This window comes from Macrotis lagotis, chromosome 3, assembly GCF_037893015.1.
Source record: "Macrotis lagotis isolate mMagLag1 chromosome 3, bilby.v1.9.chrom.fasta, whole genome shotgun sequence".
NCBI lineage: Eukaryota > Metazoa > Chordata > Mammalia > Peramelemorphia > Peramelidae > Macrotis > Macrotis lagotis.
Genome location: NC_133660.1, coordinates 151,087,160 through 151,101,990, shown reverse-complemented (window position 1 = coordinate 151,101,990; position 14,831 = coordinate 151,087,160). Strand labels below are relative to the sequence as shown.

At 31.6% G+C, this 14,831-nt stretch overlaps 1 protein-coding gene and 1 pseudogene across 2 annotated transcripts in view; one reads left to right on the top strand and one right to left on the bottom strand.

Annotated features, from left to right (window-relative positions):
• TECRL (trans-2,3-enoyl-CoA reductase like) overlaps positions 1 to 14,831 on the bottom strand; it is a 175,764-nt gene that overhangs the window by 103,504 nt on the left and 57,429 nt on the right. For both annotated transcript variants that reach the window (XM_074229344.1, XM_074229343.1), the window contains exon 2: positions 13,884 to 13,935. In XM_074229344.1, coding sequence (XP_074085445.1) covers positions 13,884 to 13,935 — 52 coding nt within the window. The remainder of the gene's footprint in view (positions 1 to 13,883; positions 13,936 to 14,831) is intronic.
• On the top strand, positions 7,039 to 7,123 carry LOC141519794 (U6atac minor spliceosomal RNA; annotated as a pseudogene).

Sequence of the window (14,831 nt, the reverse complement as noted above, 5' to 3'; positions counted from 1 at the left end):
ATCTGAATAATTTGTATTTTTGTAAATATTAATCCATTTCACTCAGGTTATCCAGTTTATTGCATACAGTTTGGCAAAGTAGCTCCAAAATAGCTCTTTAATTTCTTCCTCATTGGTAGTATATCCACCCTTTCCTTTTCTGAGACTAGAAATTTGGTTATCTTCTTTCTTTTTGTTTTGATTCAGATTAAGCAAATGTCTGTCTATTTTTTTTTTTTTTTTAGTTTTTGCAAGGCAATGGGGTTAAGTGGCTTGCCCAAGGCCACACAGCTAGGTAATTATTAAGTGTCTGAGGCTGGATTTGAACTCAGGTACTCCTGACCCCAAGGCCAGTGCTCTATCCACTGTGCCACCTAGATGCCCCAACATTTGTCTATTTTCAAAGCAATATTTCAATAGTTTGCTTTCTCTTTATTGCATAAATGATATCTTTAAATTAAATCATGTCAGAAGCAGCCTCTGTCAAAAAGGAAAACAAATTGCATTTTCATTAAGGTTTTAGAGACAAGTTTAATTTTTCTAGTAGTGTGATGTTGATTCCTTAATTTTATGTGCATTTACTTTCCAGAGGAAAATGCCAGGTCTTTCTCCATTCCCCCATTTGAGATTTAAATGTCAGCATATTGTCACATATTCAGATGCAAATAGGAAGTAAGACTTTGTTGTTGTTGTTGTTGTTGTTGTTGTTAATAGTCTACCTCTGGTAAAATTTGGTGTATTTATAATGAAGGTGATTGTTAAAACTTGAATGAATTTTTTAACCATCCTATCATTTGATCTGATGCATTATAAAACAAATTGACTTGATGATATAAGCTTTGTGAATTATTAGCATTGTTTGGGGTTGCATTCCAAACTGACTATAAATATTTCATCATAGCCCTGACCTTGCCTAGCAATTTATATGTTATTCTATAAAGCAGATAAGGAAAAAAAAAAACTACAGCTCTAGCTCAAATTATGATTCTTCAGAACTGATCAAAACAATAGTCATTTACAACTATTCCTCCTGATTTCCATTTTCCTTCTGAATGATAATATATATACAGCATCATGTTTAACAAGCAATCTCCAACATCTGTACATGAGTATCAGTTAAACTGCCAATAGATTTCTTGACAATTGCGAACAATGTTTTACTGCCAAAGCATTCTGGACTTTTTTACATAAAAATAAAACAAATATATACCCCAGGATAGTGCATGTACATAGTAAGCAGTGAATAATTAACAATAAATGCATAAGAGCCACCCTAGGCAAACCAAGGGAGCACTTTTATGCTCTTTGTATTCCCCCCCCCCTAATTTTCAGTATAATCAAATTTTTCCCTTGAGCTTTTTGCAGCTTACTTCCTGGGAATTTTCTTGAAACCACCTCCTTTAAGTGAAATGAAACCAAAATGATTAGGAGATACATATTTATATTGTGCTATATATTATTAAATAAATTCTACTGTGGGGAATCTAAAGAGGAATAATGAAACAGAGAGCCTGAACAGTATAATCACAATCTTTTGTGATTAATTGTACATTCTGTACAAGATAAAAGGCTAGTCCTAAAAAATATTTCACTCAAAAATTTACATTGCTTTCTCAGAATGGGCTAGGTTCTTGGAGTTATGCTAGTAAATTGTTCATTTAAAGTGTTAAATTTTTGTTATTGCTTGTTTTTATTTATTTATTTTTATCTATTTTGGTTTAATCAAATTCTCTTGCCTTTAAATGTCCAGAAAACCTTATTTATCTTTGATAGGAATTGGGATTGGGATTTCATTGGGAAAGCAAATTCCTATCAATACAAGTTAGCACAGTCTGCAACTTAGTGACTCAGAGAATTTTCTATATCACTGACACTTCAAATGTCTTGTGTGGGTCCCTAAACCAATGTATCAGAGGTAGAACTTGAAACCAGGTTTTCCTGGCTTCAAGATCAAGATATCAAATTGTCTTTCATTATGGATAAGTTACTAATATTAAAGATTAAAGGAATTTCAAAAATAGAAAATAACATAATTTCAAATATACTTTTTCAATCTTGTTCAAAAGATAAATATGAACCCACTCTATTATCTATCTATCTATCTATCTATCTATCTATATATATATATAGAGAGAGAGAGAGAGAGATAACTCAGTCTTTAAGATCTTAAATGATGGGGAATATATAATATCTCTAGACAAGACTATTCTACTTTTGGGTGTTTCTCTTCATTAAGGAATTTTACCTCACATAAAATTTGAATTAACTTTTCAGCAACTTCTACTCCTTTCTCCTAATCCTTCCTCCAAGAGAAAAGCAAAATTTCCACATAGAAAGCTCAACAAGTGTTTGAAGACCATAGTTGGTTAAAAATATCTTCTTGACCACAACCCATTACTTAGATTCCTCAATTTGAGTTTCTGATATTTCTTTCACTAGTTGAATTTGATTTCTAGTACAATATGGTTGAAAATAGAAAAAAAAATAATAATGAGTTTTGAATTCTAATTAAAGATGAAGGAGATTTTAAGCACTGAGATGGAAGATGTGAGATGGAAGCATTCGTATGTAAATCACTTTTGTATACTCCATTTTGTCAAATGTCATATATAGTTGCTAGAATTTAAAATATAAAATTAAAATTGGATGATCTTTAAAATCTATAAGAGGAAACTAAGAGGGTGAGTGAGGTACAAGGATTTGTGAAGTACAATGCTTAGGATGCATAACTGAGAACATAACAGTTAATGATAGTTAAAAACTCCAGAGATCTCACATTATGTATTATAAGTAAAGAGAAATTAAGTATAAAGATTATAGATTTAAAGAGTTCTCCTCCATCTTCACATATTTTTTAAATAGAGTAACTCTAAGTTTTAATGCAGATTGGGATTTTTTGCACTCTTCAGACTTAATGTTCTAAATCTAGTTTATTTGAGTTCCCTATGTTGGGAAACACAGGGAGACATTCAATAATTGACTGACAGATCTGGTCTGTGAAGCCCATACCTGGAGCACACATCCTATAATTGTTCCTTCCGAGTCTTCAGAATATGTATTTGTGGAAAATTCTGATGTTGTAGGCATCCACACTGACAGATTCCATTAACTTTTCTTTACTTTAAAATTGCAAGATATAATGGGAGAAATTCAATGACTTTACTCCATTCTATTGAAAGCATCTTATTGAACTTTGCTTTTTAAAGTTCCCAGAAGAGGAGTTGTCCCTTCATTTCCACAAGTTTCACAAACCTTGTGGACACTTGTTTTGAAAGAATAAATAATATGCCAAAACATTTTGTGTGCTATAACTCATATCATGAACCTATTGTCAAGATCAGACAGAAAAGATGACTATGTGGAATGAGACCTTCTCTTAGTTTGAAGGTATGTTTTTTCCAATGAAATACTTCATCCTTAAACTGCCCCTTACCATTCAATATGTCCATCTCTATGTCCAACTCTAATAATCTATCATTAGAGGAATTATTAGAGTAAATATTAAGGCAACAAACAGTCCTGGGTATTAACACTTCACAGGGAAATGTGGAGAGCATTTATTCTGCCATACCTCATGTTATAAATATTACAGCTCTGCTATTTTACCCTGGAGTTGCTTATCTTGGATATTTTAGAATCTAGTGTTCTTTATCCCCCTAAATGCACATTCCCCACCCCCACCTTTATTGTAAAGATTTAAATGCATTACATCTTCCCCAATAAATTATATATCTCCTCTTTGTCCCAAATGGCTATTGGTCTCCTAATGACAATGTTTTATGTTCAGCATTTCCAAAGGCTCTTTCTAGAAGTAAGTAGGAAAAATCTACTTCATCATGCAAGAACAAGTAGTTTAATGGATTTAAAACAACATTGCTTTTTTAAAAGTCTATGTCAACTGAACAATAAAAAGAAGTCATGAGCATAAAGCCTTTACTTTTTTTTTCTTCTGCCTCAGTCAACTTTACTTATCCATAGTGTCAGGAAACAAACAACCCTTAAGCTACTTGTCAATCATCAGTCATTCATTCCCTTCAAATGTCACCTTTTCTTGGGATAATCTAACAAGAGTCTTAGATGTTAGCAACTTCATTTCTTGCTTGTATCCTTCTTTACTGTTCACAAAAGATGTTATTATAATTCCACCTTTGGTTTTCTTCTTCAACTATGGAATTAGACATGGAATCCAATAAATTTTTGAAACTTCTTTAAATATTCTTTTTAAGTATTGTTTAATGATGATTAAATATAGATAAAGAAGTCTTATCTAATAATTTATTATTTCTTTCAACTATTCTACCTGAGAATTAGAAAATTCTTCTTCTCCATTTAAAATCAATGAAATATTTATTGGAAGACATGTGTTAATGTTATAGGTATGACAAAAGCATTATAAGAAATTGACCCTTATTTGCCTAAGTTCATATACACAATTAATCGTTATGCTACTATATCAATTCACATAGGACAATTCAGATCCTTTGGTCCTTCTTCAATTACCTTTATAAATTAATCCTAACCCTAGACTCTTCAGGGGGTCCTTATCACCATGACCTATTAGATATTTATCTAGTAAGTATTTGTCCCAAGTTCAATGCCGATTATCAGATAAATTTATATTGAACTAGTTTTCTGCTTTGGTGCGTTTGTGACCTTCCCTCCCAGGGATTCACCATATAGGTACCAATTGTTTAGAGTAGATAGATACTTAATTGATTTTAACTTAGCTGTTGTACTAGACTCCTAAGCTTAAACAGTCTCACAAATCACAACCTCTATAGCAACAGGGACGATAGGAATGCCAAGTCAGTACAGAACTTCCTTTAAAAAAGAAAAAAATACACAAGTAAAGAAAATTTAAACTATACCATGATTACCAGAAACTTATAGCATTCATATTGAAGAAACCGGACAGGAGAGAAAGAAATCGATTTGAATTCAGATGGTTATGATTCGAAACCTAGCTCTGCTACCTTCTACCTATTTGGTCTTAAGTAAATCAGTTAACTTGCATATACTTCATTTTCCTCATCAGTCAATAAGTTTGGATTAAATGATCTATGAAATTCTTTACAACTCTGAATCTGTGATCCTATGATCTTTTATATTAGATTCCAATGATCGAATCAATGGTAAAAAGCTATACATCTAAGACTACTTTGGCATGGGACTTTTCATAATTTTAATAACTCAGGTGGAATCTTGAAGCTAGAGTTAGAGAATTAATGATGAAAATCTCTACAGGTAGGGAGGAGCACAGATGGAGAATAGTAGAGTGAGAGTTATTTCTATATGAACTTGGGAAGAAATTGGTGTTAAATGCCTCAGATTTTGTAATTCTGTACAATCTGAGAATACTATGGAAAGACTTTTCATTGTGGGAACCTGGAAGAGTCACTAGAGGCAGTAGATGATGAGAGGCTTCAGTGAGGATTTGACTGAGGATTTGGGAGAAATATATATGGGAGAGGGAAGTTAATGAATACCAGAGAGAGTGTGAAGCTGACAAGCCTCTGCTGATCACTGAGCCCTGATTGAAGGGGAACAGTGCAATGTATTCTACAATCTACTATCTCCCCTCCACCAGTCATATTGATATTGGAAACAATGCTGGAAAAAAATAAAATTAACTTGATTTTGTATATCTGATCTCAAATTTTTGTTAAGCATGTAAATACAGACAGTTAGCCTCTGTAGAGAAAATGGAAACAGAAATGTAGAGAATAAACTGAATAAAATCAGCATCGTGAGTGAACTCATGCCTCACAATGATACACAAAGTCTAAGGATATATTGGATCAGATGGGGGAGACCTGAATCTTCTCAAAAATAAATCTGAATGGATGTTAATAACTTCATTTGTAGCAAATAGGTAAAGAATATGACTGAATTCCAGATATTGTGTGGGCACCTAAGGAAGATATTCTAGCTCTGAAGTGTCCCTGTCACTTCCAACATGATCAGTTAATTCTAAACTATGTGTGAGACAAATTCCAGTAAATTTCTCAGGATCTGACCATCCTATCAATTACATAGGCAATATATTAATTTTCCACTTTTGAAAATAATGAAATCACAGCAGAAATCTTCAAATTCTTCAGAAATATTTAACTTGGATTTTCTCTTTGAGTAGGGGCTAGGTAACCTTTATTTCTTTCAAGGATGATGTGAATATTTATAACATCATTTGCCTACTGTATCTATTCAAACATTTAATTAATTTCCCCTAAAAAAGCTCCTAGATTTCTGAATTTCCAGTTCCATCTACAATTACTATGATAGCAACAACCCAAATGATTTTGCAGGCCTTATGTGACCTACAAGCTAGAAGATCCCTGCCTCTGGCTTAGAAGAAGTTGGGTAGCATACTGGATAAAGGACTAGACTTATTTAGGATTATTTGTAGTACAAATTCTACTTCTTCATCTTGTCAATAAATTGTAACACAGAAAATTTCTAAGAAACAGCATTTCACATTGGGTAGATTCCGAAGTCCAGAAGACCTGGTTTCACATTCCATTTAAATACATGCTGACTATATGACCAAGTCAAAGAATCCCAGGTAATATTCATTCTTTACTCCAATGAAATTGCTGTCCAGTTAAGAAAAAAAATCCCATGTGCAGGTTTAATATCTCTCCTTTAAATTCACATATAAACTATTGCATTAGGATGGTTATTCAAAATTGATAGAACTATGCCATGAGGCCCTGCCTCTTTCTATATAGAGAAAATTCATTCTCATAGATAAATTGTCTCAATTGGATTCCTTTTTCAGAAAACATTATATTAAAAATGATTATTTATTTAATAAGTAATGAGATATAAGCTTTTACTTTAAGAAAATAACATTTTGAATAAACAAAGAGGCACAATACAATATAATCTACATAATCATCATTTTGACAGAAGTCACTTGCCAGCAAACAAAATTTGACTCTAAATTTTTTTTAACTTTTCATCATTTACTACTACTACTACTACTACTACTACTACTACTACTACTACTCCTCATCCTTCAGTATTAAAGAGGACCACAACAACCAATCAAGTGGTTAAGATGGAAGAGATTCTGGTGATCTTTGCAGCACATATCTGGTTAAGATATTGCCATTTACTCTGTGACATCTAATCATGTATTTGTACACTTACAGACATTCTAAAAATAGAATGGTAGTTGTCATCCTAGTCAGAACACAATTCAAGAAACTAATGTGATTTGGACACTGTAATGGATCTCTGAGATCCTCTACATTAGTTTTTCAATAGTTATTTTTAGACATAACAGATTTCACTTAAGGAGATCTATAACACCACTCATTTCTACATTATTTTTGACTTTTACTAGATCTCAAGGTTTTGAGCTATGTTTCATTCTGCTTTCACAGTTTTATCTGAATGAAAGCTTTCAGGATCATAAAATTAATATGATCCTTTTTTTAAAAATGGCAGGAAAAAATAGTCTTCCACCATATAATTCTAAAGTTTATTTTATTTCTATCTATTGGGCGCATCTAACCCATTTTTCTATTCAATAGATCAGTTAAAGTTTTATTAGATATTTTAAAATTATTTTTGTTTTCTTTCTCCTTAACTGAATTCACCAAATGGTCAAGTTTTTCATCCTCTTAAGAAATAAGAGAAAGATGTCAATAAAAGCAATAGAACTTTTCATAGTCTCAGAAGTAAAATTATTTATCTCACAAGTAAACTTAAGTGTTGGATTAAATTTCTAAAGATTTTCTTTCACCCTTCTAAATTCCACAATTTGCTACTTTTAAAGCAACCATCAAAATAGTTTATAAAGATATTCAATAGTTTCTTAAGGTAAAATTGTTATTTTATTGCTTCTATAAATCTTTTGATTTTTAATTAATTGCTCATAAGTTACCATGAATCCTGAGATCCTTGTCTTAGCAGACAAACTGAACAGACAATTTCTTGATGTCATAATGAGACTTTATCAAAGTGCAATTAAAATTTAAGAAGTCCAACAGCTCAAATCTCTAAAAATAAAAAAGTGTACAAATAAATGTGGAATTAGATGAAATTTAGGGCAGTTTTGAAACTTACCAAAAAAATGTGGTAGGCCTAGAATAAATAGTATTATCTATTGGTTTTGAAAACTTCTTGAAAATCAGGGAAAATATCAAACAATTTAACAATTGTGATACATGGTTTCATTTCATTCTTTTTTTTTCAGTCTTTACCTGTCAATTTGGAAAATGTTGAATGAAGACTCTTGAAAGAGAAAGGAAGCAGGGAGGGAATGGAAATGGAGAGGTACTAGTAATGTCAGAATGTTACACAAAGATTCCCTCACCAGGGCTCTCCAGGAAGCCAGACAGCATCCAGGCAGAGGAGAAAGACAAATGACAGGAATGTTCAAAGAAATGGATGGAAACAAGCAAAGACAAAGTGTCTGTGTGGGGAGCAGAGAGAGAATACAATCAGAAGACTGAATTTTTGATGCCTTAAATGAGGGAAGAAAAATAGACTGGTGAGTTTTCAATTATCCAGCTTAATTTTTTTTTAAAGTTCTGTTAAATAAGAAATTTCAAGATCTTAGAGGCATCATTTTTTCCCTTTTCTCTTGGCCACAAGCAACTATCATAAAAAAGTAAATAATGTTTGTATGTGTATATGTGTGTGTGCTTTTCTTCAGCACTCTATGTTGTCATCCCTCTCGCCCCCCATCAATTTTTTATTTGGTTCATAAAAGTGACCAATTTGAAAGAAATGTGTTGGAGTTTGTCACATATAAGAGGAGAAAAAGATAAGAAAATGATCTGAAAGAGAAGTAAATAAAATGTAAACTGACTTAATGAACTATAAAAAGAAGAAAACTAGAAATGAAGATCAATAATTACAAGACAACAGATGATACCCATATATATGTGTTTGTGTGTGTATGTGTATATGAAGTGTTTTATCTTCAAGGAAATTCATTCTTTTATGTTTTCTAGACTTTTTCCTTTCTAAGATAATCAAGTATATAATATTTGTCATAACTCAGAGGAAATGTGGGCATCACCATAATAATCTTAGTTTCAATGAATCATGAAACAGGAACCTGAAGGTGTTTCAGAGACCATTTAATAATTTACCCCACTACATTATATAGTTGTAAAATTTGGTTAAGAAGAGGTTAAATGACTTCTTCCAAGGGCATAGATTTAAAACTAGCCATAAAGGACCTTAAAGTTGATATATCAGAATCCTAATGCTTTGCATATGTGGAAAATGAAACCTAGAAAAGTTAATGACTTGTCCAATGTCACACAGGTCATAAAAACTAGAAGGTAAAATTTGAACCCAGCTCCTCTGAATTCAGAGCCAGTTGTCTTCAACTAGCAATAATCAAAGAGAGCTGGCCTTGGAGGTAAGAACTATTGGATTCAAATTTATTTTCAAGTGTCCAACCTATACAAATCTTCTTAATCTCTCTGTGTCTCAGGCAACACAAAAATATGCAATGGAAAGGGAGTTTTGAATGGGTGGTTCCTCAGGACTATTAGATGTAAGGGAGTGTTGTGTGTGGGGGAGTACTGTAAACTTTCATCACCTGGAGTCCTGGAGCTTGGGAGAACTGTTTTACTGGCTGATTGGAGAGTGCCAGGGGAGCGGGAGTGGACCAGTGACTGGGGAGGATATTTAAGCACTTGTATTTTGGTAAATAAATGGAGATCTTAGAGATAAAGGAGATCTAGGAGTACTTGAAGATCGTGGAGAACTAGGAGAACTTTAAGGAGAATTTGTCATCCTTGTCTCCCTTGTCTCCTGCCCCTTCAATGTTCACTTGCGTAAGGATAAGCTAGCTGGCAGGAACCTAACACATCCTGAGCAGTTAGTCTAACAGGAACATATCAGAAACTGTCAAACAAAAGAAAAATTAGATCTAGAGAAAAGAAAAAAGAAATTCGTGGATAAGCAAAGTGCTATATAGCAGAAAATAAAGATTATGACCAAAAAACCATACTTGCCTCAGTCTGAGCTCCATATTATATTATACAAAAGAACATTTGAATAGTAACATCTAACCCCCCAAAAATTACTGTCCAATCCTCTACTCAACTATACCTATTTTCTAGAACATATATGGTATTAAACTGCAATGTTGATGACTTTTTTCTATACAGCAATATGTTGAGTTTTTTTAATATCTTAGCATACAATTTACTTAATCAATGCCTGTCTCTCAATATATTGCAGTGGTCAAAGTGATAAAACTGATGTCAGAGCTAGTTTCAAACTTTATCTCAATAATTTCCTATTAAACTTTGTGAATATGAGTAAATTGCATAATCTCTTAGAAGCTATGATCTCTAAAAAGGGGATGGTAATACTTGTAATCACTACCTAATGAAGCTATTGTGAGGAAAGTACCTTGCACATCTTAAAAACCAAGTTAAATTTGAATTGTTATTCTTTATAATTTTGTTCAATTTCATCCTTTTCTTTCCTTCTCCTGCAGAAACCTAAGTGCAGATTTTAAAAAAGTGAATAAGATTTTGCCATTCTGACCATGATGATTTAGGGACAAAAATAATATTTTTAAGCAAGTTTACACACAGATGAACAGCAATAAAATTGGAAACTATTAGAAAAATTATGAAGATTGAAAAGAACATTTTTCAAGTTGTAAACATGTCCTAAAGTAGTAGGGAGAAAGAGAGTAATCTAATTCCTATGATTGCACATTTTCTTGTGTTCTTTTAAGTATACACATAACTATAGCTATAAATTTTATATTCACGTACACATTTATATATATATATGTATATATATATATATATATATAATTCTAAGTTGACATCCTTCAGAGGTTATTACCTCAAATATAAAATATAAATTCAATTAATTTTAAAGAACATATATGTAAATTATATATTATAAAAGACATGTAAAAAGCATATAGATTAGGAGGAAGAGGAAATATTATGAAAAGAACATATAAAGTATTTCTAAATTAACATATATGTATTTTTATATGTATATATGCAGAGAATTGATCATATATATATTTATCTTTGAGTGTCCATGATGTATATAGAAAAACAAAAAACACATATACTTGTATATTTAGCACATTTTTACAATAACTGAGCAAATTCAAATTGTTATTCTCCCATAGATGCTCTACTTGTTTGCTTATGTCTATTGCCAGTGAGATAACAATTGCTTTCTTAAATTCTAGCCCTTAATATCATGATATCCTTTTTTCCCTCACTCTCTAACCTTCGATTTTCAAAAAGATAAGAAAAAAGTGGAAATGTTATACTATTTTTTGTTTCATAAGCATTTGGAACTGAAAGCTTTCATGGCAGATAATCTTTCATTTATTGAACCCCACAGAAAATATTTTAACAAAAAATAGGGTTTTGTGTTTGCCTACTTACTTGGACACCAGACAAGAAGAGAACAAATCTGTGATAGCTGGCCTTGGAGTCAGGAACTGGGTTCAATTCTTACCTCAAATGGCTGACATATACCCTTTCCCCAATTTTCTAATGAAGTGTACTTCTATTGCAAGGACAAGACCTAAATTTTTTGTATGCTACAATTTGAGCACACCACTAATTCAATACTAAACTGGTAACAGGGAATATAAAAGAATCTACCCTTCACATTTCATTCATTTCAGTTTCTATCCCAATCAGCCCTTTTTCTTTTTCTAAGGGATTCAAATTCTGACAGATAGCCTAAGATTTCTAGTCAAACTATTTCTAAAATACTATGAAGAATTGTTCTACACATTCTTTTCCTTGCTTTTCCTTTAAAGAAAATAAAATTTTAATATTTTTACCTTTTATCTTTTTATCTTCACCTAAAATCCATATCAAAAATTGAAGTCATGAAACTAATGTACCCTGATTTTTCTGTTTATGAAATATCTTGAATATTCTCCCAGTTAATCTAAGATAGATTTGACTCTATCCTGTTTTTCATTCCCCTTAAAATCTACAATTATTCTACCTTGCATTGTTGCTCTTAAACCAAACTTTTTTCTCTAACATCTATCATCATTGCACATTTCCACAATTCCTTCAAAGTCCAAACTCTCTGACCTTCCCTAAAGAAATTTCCCATGAATAATTTCATTGCAATAAACTCTGTCCTTTTCATTTTTCAGTATCCAAAAATATAGTCCCTATAATACTATCACATATTTGTTTACATTTTACCTTGAAAAATTTCTATAATTTTTTATATATTTGTATATGTTCATTCCTTATCTCCCTTTCTAAAATATTTGTTCCTTCAGGGGAAGAAAGCTAATTCTTTGACAAATTTGACATTTGACATTAAAAATGCTTACTGTGAGACAGACCTGAATTAAGATTCTAAATCACAGATTTTCATGCTCATTATTAGTTGAACAAATAAATGTATGAATAAATGAAAAACTATAAGTTATGTGGAAAACAAGATAATCTTATTTAATCTAGATCATTTTAAAATTGCTTAAACAATAATAAATAATTTTCAAGAATATATTTACAATTATTAGTATTATTCAGTAAAAATAAATGTTAGAAAGCAAAACTGACTCTTTAAAATTGTGCTTGAATAATTTATAAGCTTAAAATTCTTAAAGTAGTAGAAAAACTCAAAAACTAAGTGTATTTTAACATCATTAAGTAAACTTTAAAATATATCTGTCTTTAATCTGGAAATGAATCTACCAACAAACCATAAATTTAGGTACATTGTTCCTGGCTGCCTTCAGTAATTTTTGGCTTAGAGTTCAAAGATTCTTATGCTTTGAGATGATGAAACAATATGTTCATTGGCCACCAAGCAGGAATTTTTGATGATATAGTGGAATAAAAAGAATTGACTTTGCCCTTGACTCTCTCTTCTTTCTGCTCTGCTCTATGGCAAATAACTCTCTTTCACTGAACTTTTTATGAATGAATAGTAAAGGAAAGGGAGTTTTTTTGATACCCAAGAGAGTAAGGTGACTGTAACTGACTAACAGCATTGAACAAAGGACTCAAGAAGCCCTTTGATCCTGAGTCTTGCATTCCCTTTCTTCATTTTTTGTTTTGTTTTGTTCTTTTCCTGAGTGACAAATCATCCATCTTAAGATCAAAGTTATAGCAATGGAAGTGACCATGGTGCTTGAAAGGTGTAGAGGTTCTGGGACAATGAGATGGAGCTGGTAGGGAGTGGGGGAAGTTCCTTCTTTAGAGAAGACAACTGCCAACCAAAGGAAGAGATTACAGGACTATGAACTCTGATGGAATTCGTTGCTAAAAATGAAATGAAATTAAGACTACTCAGCAGTTCTTCATATTCTGAAAAAGTTTAAGTATTAACCTCCCCAAATTATAGCAATAGATATGGATTTTTAATGAATCCTGTTCTAAAGTTTTGTTTTGCCTTTGTGCATTTGAGGGTTTTTGTGTTTAGAATTTCTTTTCTCTATAGGAAATAAGCAGCTGTCATGTTTTGATTAATACTGCATATTGTGAACTCTTCTACTCCCCTTTCCCTTTTTCATAGCACTTGCCTAATCCACAGAAGGATACTTCTGAATTTGAGAATGAACGTGGAATGCCCCAGACCCTAGGACACAGCAATAATTTTAATTGTTAGCTATTTGCCAGGCAAATATAGTTTAATTTCAAGGAACACATTTTTATACAGACCTATAAAACCTTTTTAGCTAAATTTAAGTTCATAAAATTTATTTATAAAGTATAGTAAGAGTAACCCATCAAAGAATAAACTATGTCTTATGTACAAATATTCATCCCATTAAAATTTTCAAACCAGGATGGATACAATTAGAATCAATAATTTTAAAATCAGAAATTATCAATCAACTTTGCATTAGAACTAAAAGAGATCTAATCTGAATTCAAAACAACTAAAAATAAAAAAGAACAAAAACTTACATGCTCTGTGAAATTTGGTTTTAATATCACGGAGTGTAGATGTTGAAGACACCTGAAGTTTAGAAAAAGAGGAAGAAAACACATTTTTACTAAATGTTCTTAATAATTACTTAGTTTGGACTAGAATGATAATGCTTTAGTGACTTCAACAGGGTGACATTGTCAGTATTTCACAGAGTTTTTACTTTTGGTAAAGACATCACTAATGACCATTTTCTTTTAAATTGAGTTCACTTAGCATTTATCTCCATTTCATCATTATTTAGCATAGACTGTTTACTAGATTCTGACTCCTAGATATGATTTTGTATATTTCTTCTACATGCAAAGTTCCCATTTTGGCTTACTTTTAGACTGTGTAAAGCAGATTGAAATCAGGACCAGTGTTGCAAATCAGAACTGTTTGTGCAGAGGTGTAGAAGTAGTGCCTATGGATGAATGAGATTTGTATTCTTTTAAACTTTTTTGTCACTAGGAGTAAGTCAACCAGATAATTGTAATCTATTTATATTCTTTATGGTGTGCAAGATGATTGCTAAGTGGATATGTTTCAAGGGAAACATCTATTACTAATATAATGTTGACTTTTGCTCCTCGGAAGATAGATAATGCAATTAGTCATTATAAAATCTGTTTTTTTTTTTTCCAACAGTTTCTCCTGAATCCGACTATGCCATTTGTTTATTTGTTTGTTCTTTATTGTCAAAGCTCTTTTTCATGAAAAACAAATAAGAGGACAGATGAACTACAATTTAGAATATAACCTACCTAACTTTTACCAATATCTTTAAAAATAGATTGAATCATAATTTTTTAGTTCTATTGAATAAATAGGATCAAGTTTCATTCAACAACTTTTACCAATTTCCTCTGAGATATATTTATTAGGTGAAGAACAAGAATGATAAATATTTGAATTGATGAATTAGGAAAAACAATATAAAACCC